This window comes from Rana temporaria, chromosome 3 (assembly GCF_905171775.1).
Source record: "Rana temporaria chromosome 3, aRanTem1.1, whole genome shotgun sequence".
NCBI classification, from domain to species: domain Eukaryota; kingdom Metazoa; phylum Chordata; class Amphibia; order Anura; family Ranidae; genus Rana; species Rana temporaria.
This window is the reverse complement of record NC_053491.1, coordinates 315,116,169-315,136,621: the sequence shown is the minus strand read 5'-3', so window position 1 is coordinate 315,136,621 and position 20,453 is coordinate 315,116,169. Positions and strand designations below refer to the sequence as shown.

General features: G+C 41.0%; 1 protein-coding gene across 5 annotated transcripts in view; it reads right to left on the bottom strand.

Moving 5' to 3' along the window:
• Positions 1–20,453, bottom strand: part of LOC120932477 (protocadherin gamma-B2-like) — a 353,457-nt gene that overhangs the window by 275,647 nt on the left and 57,357 nt on the right. Inside the window, exon 1 of one of the 5 annotated variants that reach the window (XM_040344846.1) lies at positions 17,111–19,853. The exons of the other annotated variants lie outside the window; for them this stretch is intronic. Within the exon in view, the coding sequence (XP_040200780.1) occupies positions 17,111–19,576 (2,466 nt within the window). The 5' untranslated portion in view covers positions 19,577–19,853. Of the gene's footprint in view, positions 1–17,110; positions 19,854–20,453 lie in introns of those variants that run through there. 5 annotated transcript variants of the gene reach the window in all.

The window sequence follows — 20,453 nt, the reverse complement described above, 5'->3', positions numbered from 1 at the left end:
AAAAGAATACACAAATATATCACTTTTCCTCAAAAACATGCACTTTTACAATATTAAAATATGTGCAGTATAAAGACAGTCCCTTTCAAATCTCATTCTGTCTTTACCTGGTAATGTTTAAGGCCGAGTACTCACGACAGGACATGTCCGATGAAAACGGTCTGCAGACCGTTTCCATCGGACATGTCTGGCCGGGGACTGCCCGGGGACTTCTGTTCGATGGCTATACACACCATCGAACAGAAGCCCGCGCGTAAACATTACGCGGGGCGTGTCCGCGGTGTCGCCGCGTCGATGACGCGGTGTCGCCGCGACAATGACGCGGCGACGTGGGCGGGCCGCCTTAAAAATGCTTCCACGCATGCGTCGAAGTCATTCGACGCATGCGAGGGATGCGGGCGGCAGGACATGTACGGTAGGTCTGTACAGACGACCGTACATGTCCGGGCGGACAGGTTTCCAGCGGACTGTTTTAAAACAAGTCCGGGAAACAGTTGTCCGCTGGAAACCTGTCCGATCCGTCCCAAAATGGTCCGCTCGGGCCAACACACGGCCAAACATGTCTGCTGAAACTGGTCTGCGGACCAGTTTCAGCAGACATGTTTGGTCGTGAGTACGGGGCCTAAGTGTATGTAAATGCAAAAATATAGTTGTTTTGGATAGAGTAGAGAATGGTTAGAACCACTGTCAATGTTTTTATTGTTGTCCCATGCTGGAGAATTGTACCCCTTTAAAGTGGTTGTAAACCCCTTTAACCCACTTTAACCTACTGGTAAGCCTAGATTAAGGCTTACCTGTAGGTGCAACAAATATCTCCCAAACCTAAAAGGTTTAGGAGATATTTGCAGAAATTACAGGTGCCAATGTCTATGGCACACACGGCGCAGAAAGTGAACTGAAAGTGCAATTTTTGTCAATGGCATTAACAGGGTTAATGCCGTGATTTTGCGCATTGGCGCGGGAGTGACGTCATTACCGCTCTGGCCAATCACATCGCCAGAGCGTCGATAACAGGAAGAAGATGCGAGGAGACATGGTGGCGGCGGCGAAGGGGAACGAGGAGGACTTCAGGGGCTTATATCTCAGGTAAGTGCCACATAATGAGTTAGTATGCTATGCATACTTGCTCATTATGCCTTTCTCTTGCAGGTTATTTTTTCCCCCCGTTTTTTGGGGGGGTTTACTTCCTCTTTAACTGTCCTAGTGACCATTGTCACTAAGACAAAGTAAGGAGAAATTCTAAATTGTAGAGCTGTCAGCAGAGCAAAATGGGAGTTTATATCACCACACATGGATACTTGTCCTGGTGACACCTGTCCAATTTGAAAATTCCCCTCACTTCAGGGAGAATTCATCCTATTTTTTTGTTGCATCTTCAGGACAGGAATGTGTCATGAATGTGGGCTTTCTTTGCAGCACTGCATGTATGTGTTTTTTTTTTTATCAAATCGTTTTTGAATGTTTTATGAGATTTAAAAAAAAACATACTTTAAGAAAAACAAAAAACAGAAAAAATAAATGATACCAAAAGAGACAGCAGGCTTATATGCTTACCCTAATCCAGCCATGAGTATCATCCCCAATATAATAACAACAACTAGTAATTCGAGATTTTCCTAGCTTGTGACGGAAAATATTGATTATATGAAGACAGGAGGCGAGTATCTTATGCATTAATCCTTCTTTATTAATGCTCACAGCAGAAGTGTAAAAACAACTAACGTATGTAATAAAAGAAAAAACTGGTAGAACCACACCTCCCAGCAGTCCCATGGCCTAAACCACTCCCATATTGGCCTCTATAAATGGACTGCTCTCATCTAGGATCTTCCTCTTTCTTGTGTGAATGCGAGGTGTCGGTTCTAACTTCTGATTATCGGCTCTACGACCAGTCGGCCCCTTTATCCGTAACCGAAGACTTCCAAAGAAGAGTAGGCTGTAAGTCCCGACTGCGTTGGGCCATGGTGTCGCGTAGACTTGCTGATTAAACCGAACAGGGGAACATCACCCTAACCATAGTTTTAAGCGAAAATTCCAGGTAATAGATAAGTCAATAACCTGAAACAAAACACAAAACGTGAAAGGGTTGGGAAGGGAGGGAAGATACTCGCCTCCTGTCTTCATATAATCAATATTTTCCGTCACAAGCTAGGAAAATCTCGAATTATACATCAGACAGGAGGCTCATATCTTATGCAAGTTCAAAGCTAACACAGCATAAATATATGTATGTTTCAAATAAAACAAAACAGTACATAACAACCAACATCATAAAACAGACATGGCAACATGATCTTCTGGTCTGAAATAAAAAAGGCGGAAAACTGATTCAGAGGACCAATCGGCCGCCATTAGCAGATCAGAGAGAGAGCCTCCGGTCGCCATCACCTTGGTAGCCATGGCCCCTCTGGAGGAGTGTGCTCCAAACAGGGTGATGTCTATACCAGCCAGAGCCATGGTGGATCTAACCCAACGTGCCAAGGTGGCAGTTGTGACTGGATGATGGGGTCTGACGTAAGAAACTAATAATTGCGAGGAGTTTGGACTACGGAGGTCCGCAGTGTACGCTTCGTATACCTGTAGACATTTTACCACACAGAGTCGTGGGTGTGAAGGGAAGAAGGGATAGAAGACTGAATGTAGACCGGTCTTCGTCCTGCGGACTATCGTGAACTTGACACCCTGGGGTGAAAATTGGCGTCTTGAAATGTCCAAGGCTCTGACGTCGGAAACGCGTTTTATAGAAACCAGGCAAAGCAGGGTAGTGATCTTGAAGGACAGCATTTTAAGAGACAGCGAGTCGTTGTCTCCCCAGTCCGAGAGCATGGTAAGAACCCTAGAAACGTCCCAGGTGGACTGATACCTAGGTCGCGGGGGACGTTTGAACCTAATACCCCGCAGAAGTTTGCAAATCAGGGGATGTTTGCCTACGGGCATGGAATCCACTGGATAGTGGTAGGCCGATATGGCTGACCTGTAGACATTGATGGAACTATAGGCCTTGCCCGAGGAGAAAGAGTCTGCCAAGTAGTTTGCGATGACGTTTACAGGGGCACGTAAGGGATCAACTTGCCGTTGGTCGCACCAACGTACCCAAAATTGCCAGGCTGATCGGTATGCCGACCGAGTCCCGGGGGCCCAGGCCATGGTGAGGAGGTCCCTAGCTGAGCTTGAAAGGTCGTCACCCGGGTCCGACACCCGGATACCAGCCATGCTAGGAGCGTCAGAGTGCCTTCCTCCACCAGGGGATGAATGCCCTTGGTTGGGTGGGACAGGATACGATGGGATCGGGGAAGAAGTCTGGGAAGGTCGATGATCGAGTCCAATAGCAGGGGAAACCAAGGTTGAGCTGGCCACCACGGTGTGATCAGAACCACCGTAGCTCCCTGATTGGTAATTTGTAGAAGGACCCTGGGGATCATAGAGAATGGGGGAAACGCATAATGCGTACCTCCTGTCCAAGAGTGGCGGAAAGCGTCCACAGCTGAGGACCCTGGGTCCGGTCTCCAACTGAAGAAGCGGGGCAGTTGGTGATTGAGGCGAGAGGCGAAGAGGTCTATGCCCAAGGGGCCCCAGAGCAATTCTATTCGGGTGAAGACCGAACGGTCTAAACCCCAGTCGCTGGAATCTACCAGATATCGAGAGTTCCAGTCTGCTATTGTATTGGAGACCCCCGGAATGTATTCCGCTACAAGAGAGATGTCTCGAGACAGACAGAAGTGCCAAATCTCGGCGGAGATGTCCGCTAGAATCTTGGATCTGGTACCTCCCAGGCGGTTGATGTATTGAACCGCCGCGATATTGTCCATGCGCAATAATACGCAACAATTGGTCCGTGTTGCTAAGAAACTCTGAATGGCGAAGAGAGCCGCTGAGAGTTCCAAAGCGTTGATATGCAACAGGGATTCCTCCCTGGACCAGATCCCCCCCGTGGATCTCATCCCCAAGCGGGCGCCCCAGCCCCGTCGGCTCGCGTCCGATTCTATGACTACATCCGGCCGTGCGTTGAAAATCGTCCGGCCGTTCCAGTCGGTGGCGTGACGGAGCCACCAGCGCAGTTCGGCCCGAGCTTCTGGGGATAGGGACACTTCGTCTGCGTAACGGAGGCCCTGGCGCAGGTGTAGGATTTTTAACCTCTGAAGGGCTCGGTAATGTAGGGGAGCTGGAAAGATGGCTTGAATGGACGCAGCCAAGAGGCCCACTATGCGTGCCAGGATGCGTAGGGATAGGAAGCCTTTGCGTAAAACCGCCCTGATCTCTTTTCGGATTAGGGCCAGCTTTGCGCTGGGCAGTCGAAGGATAGCGAGGTGGGTGTCTATCGAGAAACCCAGAAATTCCATCTCCTGAGCCGGGACGAGAACCGATTTCTCTCGGTTGATAATAAAGCCCAGGGTTTGTAACAGGTCGATGGTCCAATTCATATGGCGATAGGCCATATTCTTGAAGTGAGTTAGTATGAGGAGGTCGTCTAGATAAATGATCAGACGCACTCCCCTGCTCCTCAATGCTGCCACGACCGGTTTCAGCAGCTTGGTGAAACACCATGGGGCTGAGGGCAGGCCGAACGGTAGGCACGTAAATTGCCAGATGCGACCCCACCATCTGAAACGGAGGAGATGTTGGGAGTCCGGGTGCATGGGGACTGTGAGGTAGGCGTCTTTTAGGTCCACCTTCACTAACCAGTCTCCGGGGGTGAGTAGGTCTCGGAGGCAGTGAATGCCTTCCATTTTGAAATGTCGATAGGCGACATGTTGGTTCAAGTCCCGGAGATTTATGACCGGGCGGTAACCCCCCCCTTCTTCTTGACTAGGAAGAGGTTGCTGAAGAAACCCGGGGATGGGGTGGTGACTTCGGTGACTGCATGCTTGGCTATCAATTCCCGAAGTTCGGAGTCTATGAGGGTCACATTTTCTTCTGAAAAATGGATAGGGGGTGGCGATACCCCCAGAGTCGGTGGGGACACAAGGTCTATTTGGAAACCTGCTACTGTATTCAGCACCCAGGAGTCTGCCGTAATCGCAGACCAGGCGAGCGTAAAAAACATTAGGCGACCTCCCACCGGTATGAGGGGAAAGGGAATGGGTGTGGTACTCACCGGAATACGGGCGTGAACGAGGATATCCTCTCTGGCCGCGTCCCCTCCAGGGTCTCCCACGGGGAGGGAAGAATGGTGCCGGTTGCGCGGTGGTGGTATAGTGGGTGGGAGCCTGGGTATAGTGTGGTTGAGCGGAAGACCTCTGGAATGGTCTGCCCGAATTGTATCGGCCGGCAGAGCGGCCCCTGTATCTGCCGGCCCGAGGAAAAACTCTGGCATTGTTGGGTTTTTTCAGGGATGTTTGTGCTTTGTCCAGACTGTTGAACATACCGACAAATTTATTAATGTCCTTTATTAAGGACTCGCCAAAAAGCATGCCCCCTGCTGAGGGTCCTGGTTCGGACTCCGCTAGATGGGCTAGCTGTGGGTCGAGGCGCATGAGTATAGAGCGCCTGCGTTCAACTGAACAGGCGGTGTTGGCATTGCCCGTAAGGCAAATGGCTCTTTGGGCCCAACCGCGCAGTTGTGTTAGGTCAACCCCTTGGCCTGTTGTCGCGGATTGTTCCGCTAAGTTCAGGATTTTGGTCAAAGGCCCGAACAGGTCCAGGATGCGGTCTTGGATACCTGTAAAGGATCGGTCTATTCCTTTCTTAGGCATTTTGCCTGATTTCAGCAGGTATTTCATTAAAATGGGGTCCACTGTAGGTGTGACAACCGCCTTCATGGGGATATGCGGGCGGGGGCACTCCGCTCTAAGCTTATTGCGATTAGATTTATCTAGAGTTTTGCGTGCCCAGAGTTCTACATATTGGGACACGTGGGGCAGTGGGGACCAGTCCCCAGAGCGAGGATGGGAAATAGTGTCTGGGTTAAATAGGGGTTCCCCCATGGCGTCTAGCACGTCTTTGCCCTGTTCGTCAGGGTTGGCATCCGGGAGGATTGCCGAAGCCCCCGCATCCTCTTCCTCATAGTAATCAGATCCTGAGACATCTGATTTATCCGACTCGGCGGATGAATCATCGTCCGACTCTAAAACGTATGAGTCTGGTTTGGCTCTTTTAGCTAAACCGTGCCTTTTTGTTGACTCTCTGAGGCTCAGAGGTTGAAAGGGATCTGTAGGATGCGTGGGGTGGCAGTCCGTGGAAGGATCTGCTCGCCGCATATTATTAGCTTCCCCTGCCGGGGAGTCATAGACCGTCACCACATTCTTCCTTTTATAGGAAGATTTTCCTTTCTTAGTGGTCGGTTCTGTGCCGAGGGGTACGGTCACAGGGGGATGGGTGGATTGGGATGGTCCGGAAGCGGCAGCTAATGTCAGTGCTGCTTGGACAGATTGGTTAATGATGTCCTGTAATTGGGTTGTACTGAGGAGATGAGTTGGTTCTAGAACCAAGTCCTGCTCTAATGGGGAGGGGGAATTTTCCTCAGTCATGTTATAATGAGATAGCAGTAATTAACTGTATGTAAATAGAGAGCGATGGCTCTGTAAGGGATTCTAACAGGGAGTAGAGGACTGTGGCACAGGGATGGGAATAAAATTCCCAGAACAAATAGTGGCAGAAAAGATTTTGCGTCTGAGAAACTATACCAGGCTCTCCCTCCGGTCACCAGCGCTGACTGGCATGCGACGGGAGGAGAGCCTGGGATCGATTGTGCTCTGGGGGCGAAGTCTCGCGAGACTACGGCTCCCAGGCGTCCATTGGTTGAAAGGAACGATGGGACCCGCCTCCCGAGTCCAGCACGTGGAGCGATAGGACGGCGGGGGCGGCTCTGTGAAGATAGAGCGAGGCGGTGGATCCGCCTCCTTTGCGACGCGCGCTCGTTCTATGGGAAGGAGAGAGGAGGAAGATTGCCCAAGATGGCGCGCCGCATGGGAGAAGAAAAAACAGGTGAAGAGAAATGGCATGTATGACCGCTGGTGACCGCTGGCGATCGCGGTCCCAGCGGAACAGGGGTAAAATAGTACAGCACAGAGATAGTGAGGAAAAAGGGGATGAAAGAGGATGCAAAGGAAGTTATTTGGTGAATGAAGCCTTGTGTGGTGAGACAAGGTATCTGTAGACCGTACTAAGACAGCTATATATCTAATGACAATAAATATTATCAATATAAAATCAATATTAATATATATCCAGATATTTGATGTATACTTAACTTGCTCCGCCGTGAGCAGAAAGAAAGAGGAAGATCCTAGATGAGAGCAGTCCATTTATAGAGGCCAATATGGGAGTGGTTTAGGCCATGGGACTGCTGGGAGGTGTGGTTCTACCAGTTTTTTCTTTTATTACATACGTTAGTTGTTTTTACACTTCTGCTGTGAGCATTAATAAAGAAGGATTAATGCATAAGATATGAGCCTCCTGTCTGATGTATAATTACAATTATTGCAGAGTTGAACAAAAATTCATTCTATACAAGATGTACACTTCGCTACTCACTCCCCTACTCTTGCAGGGAGCTACTAGAAAATCAAATTATTGTGATGTAAACCATATCCAATGTTTCATCGAGAAAAGTGCCACTGTCCCTACTAGAAAACAAAAACAAATTGCACAACCGAAACTTGCCTCAAAATCAGAGCACAACTACTACTCAATTGGTGATTAGGTATATACACCAAGTACATGTAAGATTGTAAATACTAAACATAAACCAAGCGATGTGTCATAAACATTAGCATTGGAAAATCTATAAGGACCCCATAACTAGCGTATCCAGGCCTGGGTTCTGTAACAATGGATCCCATAGCTTTGCAAATCTGCGAAGGGTACCCCTTTGTTGGGATATATGATGCACTCTAAGAAGGGTAAAGGTAACCTGTGTGTGCCACTCTTCATACATATAAATAACAATCTATTAAGAGGGGTTCTGACATATTGTTCAAATGCTTCTTAATCTATAAAACCTAGTACACATGTTAGCAGATCATTATTTAAATTTGAATTATCATTACTGAAATGGTTTCAATTATTAGATGCCAGTAACAAACCAGCTTGGAGCAGTGCCAGAGCATGTGTAAGAGATCAGCGGGGGAGCCCCAACAGAGAGGGCAGTCAGGACACTCCCTATGGTTCCATATGCCCTGTGGATCACAAATATGTGAGATAGTCTGTGCATGGTCAAAGGGGAGACCAATAAAACCTGCTCCAGTACCAGTAGCCGCATCTCCTCATTAAGCTCTCCAATATATTTTCCACATCCTGTCCTACCTGAAATATAAAGGTTAACCTGGGACTTATCCAATAGCGACCAATAGAGGGAGGAAATAAATCCCTTCCTATCTACAGTAAAGTATTGGTGAGGGAGTCTATAAGAGGAGTGCGTATCAAACTCATATTGGTTAATTTGGCCTGTACTGAAAGGATGTGCCATAACTAAAGATACTGTAAAAATCTATGAGAGGAAATGTAAAACGCCCACTGTAGACCTTGAAAAGATTGTAGTTGATTTTGGGTTAACAGTTGGTTGAAGAACTGCACTCCTTTAAAATACCAATGACCATGGTGAGAAAGCTCATCATAACCCATAATCGTGTTAATAGCTTCCCGTACTTTATTGATCAACTTTAAAGAGAGGCACCGTGTAGATTCACCAAACCCACCTACCTCCAACTGAGCCAGGAGATGGTATTTGTTATTCCTAGAGAGTAAAATGGCTTGATTAGGATCTTTAATAGTTATTATGCTCTATTCATTTAAACCAGCTGTGCAAGATCCACGTTGGGGAATTGTGTAAAATAATTGTGGCGCCATCCTTGTATAAGGAGATTTTATTTAGACTTTCTCTTATAGCAAAAAGTAAAAAATATTGAATTTTTTTCAAAATTGTCTCTCTATTTTTGTTTATAGAGCAAAAAATAAAAACCACAGAGGTAATCTAATACCACCAAAAGAGATCTCTATTTGTGGGAAAAAAAGAATGCCAATTTTGTTTGGGAGCCATGTCGCATAACCGCGCAATTGTCAGTTAAAGTTACGCAGTGCCGAAATCGCAAAAAGGGGCCAGGCCCTTTACCTGCATAATGGTTCGGGTCTTAAGTGGTTAAGGAGTAAAAAAACATGCATTTAAACATTATTACGTGTGAGTATTATGATTTACTTGAATGACTCCAGTGGATGGAAGTGCTTCTTTTAAACTCTCATTTCCAAGACCTGAATCATCAGTGTCAATCAAATTGTCCACAGGGACATTTTGATTTGACTTTATAAGACCAAAGTCACTTTCAGATGGGTCCAAAGCCACACATACATTATAGGAATAGGGGAAGGGTAAAGTTCCATCACTATACATAGAAAGTATCCGGGGATCAGCTGAAGGATATAGACTTGTGTTTAAAGTTCCAAAGTTTGGTAATGGTTTTGACTCATTGCATTTTGATATGATGACCAAGATAACAGTGATAATAAACAACAAAGAGATCAATGCCAAAGCAATCACTAAGTACATTTGCAAATGTGACTGAGGATCTTCATCAGGAAGTTGATTGCTGAGTTTAGGCACAATCTGCTGGAAATTATCTGCAACAATCAGGCTTACGGTGACTGTGGCTGAGAGAGGTGGAATTCCATTATCTCTCACCATCACTACAACTTTCTGATTTATTATGTCTTTCTCTTGAAAGATCTGCAATGTCCTGATTTCTCCTGTATGTTTGTTGATGGCAAAAAATGATGGTTCTGATATTTGTATGAAATGATAAGAAAGCCAAGAGTTGTGTCCAGAGTCTTCATCCACTGCAACCACCTTTGTTATTAAAGAACCAGGTTCAGTTGTGAAAGGAACCATCTCAAATCCATCCTGGCCACTTCCTGGGGATGGGAACAAGATTCTTGGAGCATTATCATTCTGATCGACTATACGGATCAGTAATGTTGTGTTTGTACTCAGAGATGGAGATCCATTGTCTCTAGCAGTTACTTGTACTGAAAACTCCCTGTGCTGCTCGAAATCAAAAGATTTCTGAGCATAAAGAACCCCTGTCTCCCTGTTTATGGAAAGATAAGAGGGTAAAGGGAAATCTTCTGCATTCATTTGAGATATTGCATAAAAAATGTTAGCGTTGTCTGCAGCATCAGGATCAAAAGCTTGTATATTGTATATTGGGGCACCTGGTAAATTGTTTTCTGGTATATAAACAACATGAGAAGATTTTATAAATACTGGTGGATTGTCATTAACATCTGATACATCCAGTCTGATGGTTCTTCTGCTGGAAAGTGGAGGACATCCTCTGTCAGTAGCTACAATTGTGATATTATAACTGGATGCTTTTTCTCTGTCTATTTCATCTGTTGTAATAATTCTATAATAACTGTCAGATGACAATACTAAACAGAAAGAGGACTGTTCTATTAGCTTGCAATCAATGTATCCATTTTCTCCGGAATCCTGATCATGAACTTCAATTAGAGCTATTACTGTTCCAGACATGGAATCTTCTGGGACCGGAGAAAATAACGATGTGATGGATATCTCAGGCGCATTATCATTTTCATCGATGACTTCTATTAGAACTATACAATGGGAAGCAAGAGCACCTCCATCTTTTGCTTGTACCGACAGTTTATAATTTTTTGTTAATTCAAAATCTAACTTCTTATTTATTTTGATTTCGCCAGTTATTGCATCAATGCTGAAAGTTCCTGTGGGGTGTACACTTCCTGATGTTTCACTGAAAAAATAATTTATTTGTGCATATATACCTTCATCTTTGTCAGTAGCTTTCATGGTAATTATTGTGGTATTAATTGTCATATTTTCATTTACACTGGCTTTATATGCTTCCTGTGTAAATACTGGAAAGTTATCATTAGCATCTGTGACAATAAATCTTATCAGTGCAGTACCAGATCTAATAGGCTTTCCTCCATCAGTAGCTGTTAAGGAAAATTCATGCACATTTTGAGATTCTCGATCTAATGGTTTTTCTAGAACAAGTTCAAGTTTTTTTACTCCCATCTGATTTGATTTTCTCACTGAATGCAAAATGCTTGTTGTCACTCAGATTATATGTCTGTACTGAATTCATACCAAAATCTGGATCTTTGGGATTTTGTAAAGCAAATCTTGTCCCTGGTGGTGTTAATTCCATTGCTTCAAAAGTGAATGTGTTTGGATAAAACACCGGGGGATTATCATTTATGTCCTGAATGTCTATCTTAACTCTAAATATAGTTAATGGATTTTCAACAACAGCATCAAAGGTTAAAATGCAGGTAGCTTCTGCCCCACACAGTGTCTCTCTGTCTATCCTGTCCTTCACATAGAGATTTCCATTGTCTAAATTCACATAAAAATATTTCTCTGCAACACGTGATACAATTCTTAGTTTTCTTGATAAGATCTGTTTAATATTCAATCCAAGATCATTTGCAATGTTTGCTATAACAGAGTCTTTTCTCATTTCTTCTACTATGGAATAATGAATCTGACCAGAGACTGAATGACACAACCAGGAAAATAGGAAGGAAAATATTACTTGCCATCTGATTCCTCTGTATATCTGTGTATGTTTTTCAGTCATTTTCAGTTTCTGTAATCCTTATAGAATTAATAGTCCAATTAATCTGAATGATGTTCTGAATCGTTCAATAGAAGAAGACAGCAGTCTTGTAGACTGTGTAAAGAGAATCCAGAAAATGTCTGTGTTTCTTGTTGCAGTTTTGCAGTGTGGGTGTGAATGATGAAAATACCAGTGGATCTCCAGTTCTGTATTCTTCTCCTTATTGGTCAAACAGCGGCGCTCTGATGCAAAACTAGTGAACTGCACTTCTTAGGAATTTTATGAAAGCATTTACTTTTAAAGCTATTAAAACCTTCCTAAATTACAGCTATGAAGAGTAATACTTATATTGTATTAAACAAAGAATTTAAAACTGTAAACTATAGGTAAATACATTTTTGGAAAAAAACGTTATATCTTTTAAATTGTATTTTTTCTTTCTTTCTTTGAAACTCATTCATGTCACATAAAGTAAAATTTTGGTTTATCAAAGAGCTTTAAAAAAAATTATGTTAAAAGCTGTACTCCATTCAAACGCCTTTAAAATTTATCTCATATTTGTCACAAAGTGTGTATATATATATATATATATATATATATATATATACATACATTAAATATATATATATATGTATGGGTTAGGATGAAGGAAAAAAGCTGGGACAGCCGCACTCCAAAAAAACTCCTCCTTTAATTAAAAATCACAATATACATGCCACAGCAAAAAACAGCACAACAAAAGAAAAGCTGACGTTTCGCACTATGCCTTAGTGCTTCTTCATAGCTATGAAGAAGCACTAAGGCATAGTGCGAAACGTCAGCTTTTCTTTTGTTGTGCTGTTTTTTGCTGTGGCATGTATTTTGTGATTTTTAATTAACCTCCCTGGCGGTATGATTCTTTCAGAAAAAACATGCTGAAAGCGGTACCATTATTTGCAAGGAAATTTGGCGTTTTATATTGTAGGCCTGTAATTTTTAGAAATAACTCACTTAAATCTGACCAAACAAGATTCTAACAGGCATCCCGGGTATGACATTTTTTTAAAAACAAAATTATAAATTATAATATAATAAATAATTATAAATAATTATAACAAATAATAATATAATTATAATAAAAATTATTCAATAATGTAATTAACTCAAAATCACTGAAATTTGCTCAGTTGCAGAATTGTTGCTGTCATTATTTATTTTTTTTATGACGAATTTCCCCACAAATCGCTATCGCACAATTCTGCAAGTGATTATAATTTATTATCGCTGTTTTTTAGCTGATCTAAAACTATTTTTGACATAAAGGGACACTTTTGGTTGCTATGGACAATCTACAGTTTGCAGGGAGAAAGAAACGTTTTTATTATATAAAATGACATGCATGACCACTAGGGACAAGGGGGGTGTGTTTTTTTTACATACAGTACTGTAATCTATAAGATTACAGTATACTGTATGTAAGGTGTTTGTTTACTTTTTTGAATTTGGCGCCGTTCTCCGTCCCCGTGCGTCGTAACGTCGCAGGGAACGGAGATCGGCGTCACACAGAGGCACTGTGTGAATCGAGCGAGGTCCCGCTCGCTCACACAGCGCGGTGGCATCGCTGGATCCAGGGACAAGGTAAGTAACTTTGCCTGTGGATCTAGCGAGGCAAGCCCGAGTCTGACTCGGGGTTACCTCTCGCAGCAGGAAAATCTAACCCTGAGTCAGACTCGGGAACACCGCCAGGCAGGTTAAAGGAGGAGTTTTTTTGGAGTGCGGCTGTCCCAGCATTTTTCCTTCATCCTAACCTGCATTTTGATTGCACTGCCTGCACCCTTGGCTCGGACCACAGGAATCAGATTACCTGGTTCTCTTTGAGCGGTTACCCACTCATACCCTCATACTCATACCCACTCATACCCACTCATATATATATATATATATATATATATATATATATATATATATATATATATATATATATATATATATATATATACAGAGCTTTTTTTCTCAGAAAATATGTGCAGGAACTCAACCACGACCCCGTTCAGATTTCACAAACAGTAGAAGGGTCTTAAAGGGGCATTAAATACCAGAATTGCATTACATACAGAGTGTAGAGTTCAGGGGGGTTACACACAGAGTGCAGAGCTGCCACTTGTAAACACAGAAACCAGACTTCTATTATTATTATTATTATACAGGATTTATATAGCGCCAACAGTTTACGCAGCGCTATGTTTACAAGTGATTGTGGTGAGCAGGCACCAAAGGGTCCGAGCCAGAGGTGGTGGAACTTAGTTCCCCCAAGTTCCCCCTGAAAAAAAGCCCTGTATATATATAAAAAATTATGGACCAACAAGATCCGTACACCCACACTTGAGGTCCCACCTCTGCACCAAGGACACACTAAATATAAGAATGTAGGAAGCTGACACTTTAAATAAACAAAATATGAAAAAGCATTTACAATATAAATAAATAAAAGTAATAAAAATAAATAGTGGCCACTATTTACTTTTATTTATTTATATGGTAAATGCTTTTTCATAAATATATATATATTCACTTTATGTACACATGCTTTTGCTGATGCAGATATCACCTTGTTAATGTAGCAGTAACATCACTACTGTGCCCTACATAGCGTATAAAGAGAGGAGAGCTGTGAGAGGGACCCAACAGCTCCATCTACTACAGGCTGCCTACATAAGACTACAGGAAGTGAGAGACACGACCAGTTACCCTGCACAAGGAAAGAGTACATCAGTGATCTTTTTTATAGGAAGCTCCTACAAAGGCAAAGTTTCACACTACCCTACTGCTATGAATCTGGAAGAAATACAAAAAGCACACCATGATTCAAGTTAGAACACATGACTCCTGTATATAGACACATTTTGCTTCTCCCAGTGTTCATCTTTAAGCTAAGCTTGCAGTAGATAGTAATATTGTGAACACATATTTCAACACAATCCACAAATAACTGTATAATAATTTGACTCATCATAAACAACTTAAGTAAAACAACAAAACAGACAGTGCACTATGCTTAACTTTAATTAATTAAACTGAATAATCAAGCTCATAATTTGAACGTGGACAACCAAAGTTCTAAATAGTTTTATTAACTAAGATGACATGGGAATTTAAAGTGTAACTATGGACAAAATAAAAATTGAAAGATATAAGTCAGTCTGTAGCTAGCATTAACACAATAGTTTTTGTGTTTCTACCTTTCTGCATACCTGTATAATTGTTATATCACCTCTTACATTAATAGGATGACTACACTTTTCATTCTGCAGTGAAATGGGAAAGCAGCATGATTATGCTACAGAGAGAATAGTCTTGGCTGGGCATGTCTTTTTAAGTAGATTTTAAGGCTAAGTTCACACATGTGGAAGAAGAATGGTAAAAATCAGCTCCGTGTTTTTACTACCCTCAACCCACCCAATGTGTGAGTACACATTGCTGTGGCCACTATGCTTAGCTTGATGGCAGCAATTTTAAACTCAGCAAGTCTAATTTGACAGGCAGCACCATATGCTAAAGTCACCCACAGATGTCAATGGGGTTGCACCACAATCATGACTGAAAAAAAACAGGCTTTGGGAGGCAGTAGCATGACTTCTGAAAAGTGATTTACTGCACTGCTGTCTGTGTAAAGAGACACATCAAGAGCAACTCGCACCAACAGTTTTCGTGCAGTCACAGCAACATTTTGTTGTTGTTGTGGCGAAATGTTTTAACCATAAGAATAAAAGTTTGTAAACACCCCCACCAGTGCTACAGTGTATATGGTTTGTCCCAACCCCTGTTACTGCCACTTTTGGACAGCTTGGTCGGTATCAGAATGTTAAAAAATTACAGATATACTGGCTGGAGCAATAGGTAATTTTGACAATAGTTCCATTATATAATGCAGTAATTTGTCGCTTTTGAAATGATTCACAAATAAGACATTATGTTTTTTTTCTGTTGGCAATATACATTTTAAGAAATAGAAACATGATTCCATAATTGCCAACATAGTAAAATGTTTCATTACATTTTACTAAAGAAGTAATTGACCCTTCCCTACTTCTCAAAATATTTTGTGAATTTGCCTATGTATAATTTTGCATTCTTTATAAAATATCTGTAATCTCTGTAATCATAAGTAATTTCAAGATTAAAGGAATTACTAGAGATACAAGTTGATACTATATAAAAAGGGAGGTCAAACTAAAATATAAATTAAACTCTGTTTATGTATGAATGCATGGAAATAAACAATACAGTGATTTCATGAATTGTATGTAAGCGTGTGCTCTTCCTAAGTTCTTTATCTAATATTTTTATATTTATAAGATAAAAGTGTAACAAGAATATTTTGTTAGTTTTGCATAAACTATTGAAGACCCGCTTTTAGATTTTATAATGGTATTTGTGCCCCAGCTAGGAAGAAGGAGAAAATGAGTAAGGGGACATTTTTCCCATTGGGGAGACAGACATTGACAAAACACTGATAGAAGAATGTTAGTAGTGGTATGCTTGACCTTAGTGTATTTCCAATATAATGTGTCAGGTCTTGTTAAGCAGCCCTTAAAGTGCTTGTAAACCCCTTTTTAGAAGTTGTATCTATAAGTAAGCCTAGAATAAGGCTTACCTATAGGTACTGTAAATATCTCCTAAACGTGCACCATTTAGGAGATTTACCTTGTAGTGTCTCGATGATGTCATCGGTGCATGCGCTGATGTCATCGGCGCATGCGGCCTGGGCCGTTTCTTCCCAAGCGAGTGCCGTGACTGGTGGGAGTGACATCACGTGGCTCCAGCCAGCCATACAGCCGGAGTCCACAGCCCCGGAAGGAAGAGGGGCAAAGATGGATGCGGCCTCCAGCGGGAACACCTTGGGATTCGCTCGCAGGTAAGTTCTACATAATGGACTAGTATGCGATGCATACTAGCCACTTATGCTTTTACTTTGCAGAGTTTTCAGGGAATAAAAGAGGAAGCAAAACCCATCAGTGCAAGATGGGCCCTGCACAGACCTTGAGATAATGTCGCAAGTGGCCTCCATACATCGGCACAGAGTTGGTCTTAATTACCACTATTTTTATGGGGGTTAGGGCTATTTTAATTGCCTCAATGTTATTTTTTGTACCTAACAGAAGATTAGAATAACTTAGAAAAAAAACTACAACATGCAATAGTCACACATTTACTATTTCATTTTGCATTATGTGCACATTTTATGCTAACATGTCAAAAGTATTTGATAGTAATTTTTTGGGGACATATGTAATTTCAAAATTGTCACATTCTATCATCAGAAGTTAATGTATGATTTTGGTATGCACACTTTTTGCAAGTTTTGAAAAAAGTGAAAAGTACACAGTTTAAGTAAAATTTACTAAATATGTTTTTATGTTTCAATACACTACAATGATAACTTATCAGGGATCACTAATTAATAACTATTTACTGTAATACTAGAATAAGTGCAATATTACAAAAAATATATGATATATACAGTATTTATAATGCTTTTGAAGATAGTGTAGAGGACACCCATAAATACTTCATTAATTGTCCTTAGTACTTACCTGAGTGATTCCAGTGGATGGAAGTGCTTCTTTTAAACTCTCATTCCCAAGACCTGTATCATCAGTATCAATAAGATTATCCACAGGGACATTTTGGTTTGACTTTAAAAAAACAAAATCACTTTCAGGTGGGTCCAAAGCAACACAAACATTGTATGAGTAGGGTAAGGGCAAAGTTCCATCACTATACATAGAAAGTATCCTGGGATCAGCTGGAGGATATAGGCTTGTAGTTAAAGTTCCAAAATTTGGTAGTGGTTCTGACTCTTTGCATTTTGAAACAATAACCAAAATGACAGTTATAATAAACAACAAAGAAATCAGTGCTAAAGCAATCACCAGGTACAATTGCAAGTGTGACTGAGGATCTTCATCAGGAAGTTGGTTATTGAGTTTAGGAACAATCTGCTGGAAATTATCTGCAACAATGAGGTTTAAGGTGACTGTGGCCGAGAGTAATGGAATGCCATTATCTCTTACCATCACCACAACCTTCTGATTCAGTATATCTTTCTCCTGAAAGATACGTGATGCCCTGATTTCACCTGTATGTTCATTAATGACAAAAGCTGATGGTTCTGACATTTGTATAAAATGATAAGAAAGCCAAGCATTGTGTCCCGAGTCTTCATCCACTGCAATCACCTTTGTTATTAAAGAACCAAGTTCAGCTGTGAAGGGAACCATCTCAAATGGATCCTGCCCACTATTTCCTGGGGATGGAAACAAGATCTTTGGAGCATTATCATTCTGATCCACTATACGGACCAGTAATGTTGTGTTGGTACTCAGAGATGGGGATCCATTGTCTCTAGCAATTGCTTTTATTAAAAATTCTTTGTGTTGCTCAAAATCAAAGGATTTCTGAGCATAAATAACTCCACTCTCCATATTGATGGAAAGATAAGAGGACAAAGGGAAATCTTCTACATTTATATTGGAAATTGAATAAATAATTTTAGCATTGTCTCCAGCGTCAGGATCAGATGCTTGGATATGGTATACTGAGAGACCTGGTAAATTGTTCTCTAGTATGTTAATAATATAGGAGGATTTCATAAATACTGGCGGATTGTCATTAACATCTGATATATCCAGTCTGATTGTTCTTCTGCTGGAAAGTGGAGGTGATCCTCTGTCAGTAGCTACAATTGTGATATTATAACTGGGCCCTTCCTCTCTGTCTATTTCACCTGTTGTAACAATTCTATAATAACTGTCAGGTGACATCACTAAACTGAATGAAGGCTGTTCTATAAGCTTGCAATCAACAAATCCATTTTCTCCAGAATCTTGATCATCAACTTCAATTAGAGCTATTACTGTTCCAGGTATGGAATCTTCTGCGACAGGAGAAAAGAGTGATGTGATGGATATCTCAGGGGCATTATCATTTTCATCTATGATATCTATCAAAACTTTACAATGGGCGGCAAGGGCACCTCCATCTTTTGCTTGTATTGACAGTTCATAATTTTTTGTTAATTCAAAATCTAACTTCTTATTTATTTTGAGTTCACCAGTTTTTGGATTAATGCTGAAAGTTTCTGTATTGTGTACACTTCCTGATGTTTCAATAAAAGAATAATTTATTTGTGCATATATACCTTCATCTTTGTCAGTGGCATTCACAGTAATTATTGTAGTATTAATTGGCACATTTTCACTTATGCTGGTTTTATATACTGTCTGTGTAAATACTGGAAAATTATCATTAGCATCTGTGACAATGATCTTTATTAATGCAGTGCCAGATCTAATAGGTTTTCCTCCATCAGTAGCTGTTAATAAAAATTCATGTACATTCTGAGATTCCCGATCTAATGGTCTTTCTAGCACAAGTCCAAGAAATTTACTTCCATCTAAATTAATAGTCTCACTCAGTGCAAAATACTTGTTGTCACTGAGCTTATATGTCTGTACCGAATTCATACCAAAATCTGGATCTTTTGCATTTTGTAAAGCAAAACTTGTCCCCGGAGGTGTTGATTCAATTGCTTCAAATGTAAATGTATCAAAATAAAACACCGGAGAATTATCATTTATATCCTGAATGTCTATCTTGACTCTGAAAATATTTAAGGGGTTTTGAACCACAGCATCAAACGTTAGAAAGCAGGTAGAGTCTGTCCCACACAGTGTCTCTCTGTCTATCCTGTCCTTTACATACAGATTCCCATTGTCTAGATTCAAATAAAAGTATTTCTCTGCAACACGTGATACAATTCTCAGTTTTCTAGATGAGAGCTGCTTCATATCCAATTCAAGATCATTTGAAATATTTGCTATAACAGAGTCTTTTCTCATTTCTTCTACAATGGAATAATGAATCTCACCAGAGACAGAATGACAAAGCCAGTAAAATAAGAGGGGAAATATTACTTGCCATCTGATTCTGTTGGATATATGTATTGCTTTTTTCATTTCAGTCATTTTCATCTTCTTTAATCCTTGATTAATCTGCATTCCAGTAAATTTTGAAGGGTGTACTGAGTTGTTCAGAGAGCAGCAGTTCAGTACACTGTATAGAGAAAATCCAGAAAATGGCTGTGTCTTCCAGATCTGCAGTATATATGTGAGGGATGAAAATACTAGTGGATCTCCAGTTCTATATTATTTTACTTATTTGTCAAACAGCGGCGCTCTGAGGCTAAACAAGGGAACTGCAATTCTGAGGAATTTTACTCAAAAATGTTTTATGCTATCAAAATATTTCTAACTTAATGGTATGTATACATTATGATACGTAACAGTGACCATTTTTTACATTGAAACACGGAATACAACATACAAGTATAGGTAGATAAACATTGAAGTATATATTACATAGTATTTTTGCTCTTTGAATTTTGTTTATATCACATTAAGGTAAATTTCTGCATATAGTGAAGAGTATATACTTGTGCTTGCAGCAGACAGTAAGATTGTGACAAAACATTTCAATAATTATGTAATATTTTGGCTCATCCTAAACAGTATATGTTAAGCAAAAACATATGTTTATTATATACCGGTAGCTGTAATTGTTTAAACTGAATAATACAACTTAATATGTGCTTGTGCACTTATGAATTGCAAAGGGAACACACAAAACCCTTTGAGGTTGATTTAACAAAACTGGAGAGTGCAAAATTTGGTGCAGCTCTGCATAGAAACCAATTAGCGTCCAGTTTTAATTTTTTTTATTTTTTAGGCCAAAGCTTAACTGAACAAGCTGAAGTTAGAAGCTGATTGGCTACCATGCACAGTTGCAATTGCCAGTTTTAGTAAATCAATGAATTTCTGTTTTTGCAAGACTTAAGGCTCGTACACACGGTCTGATGGACCGTTTTCATTGGTCCAA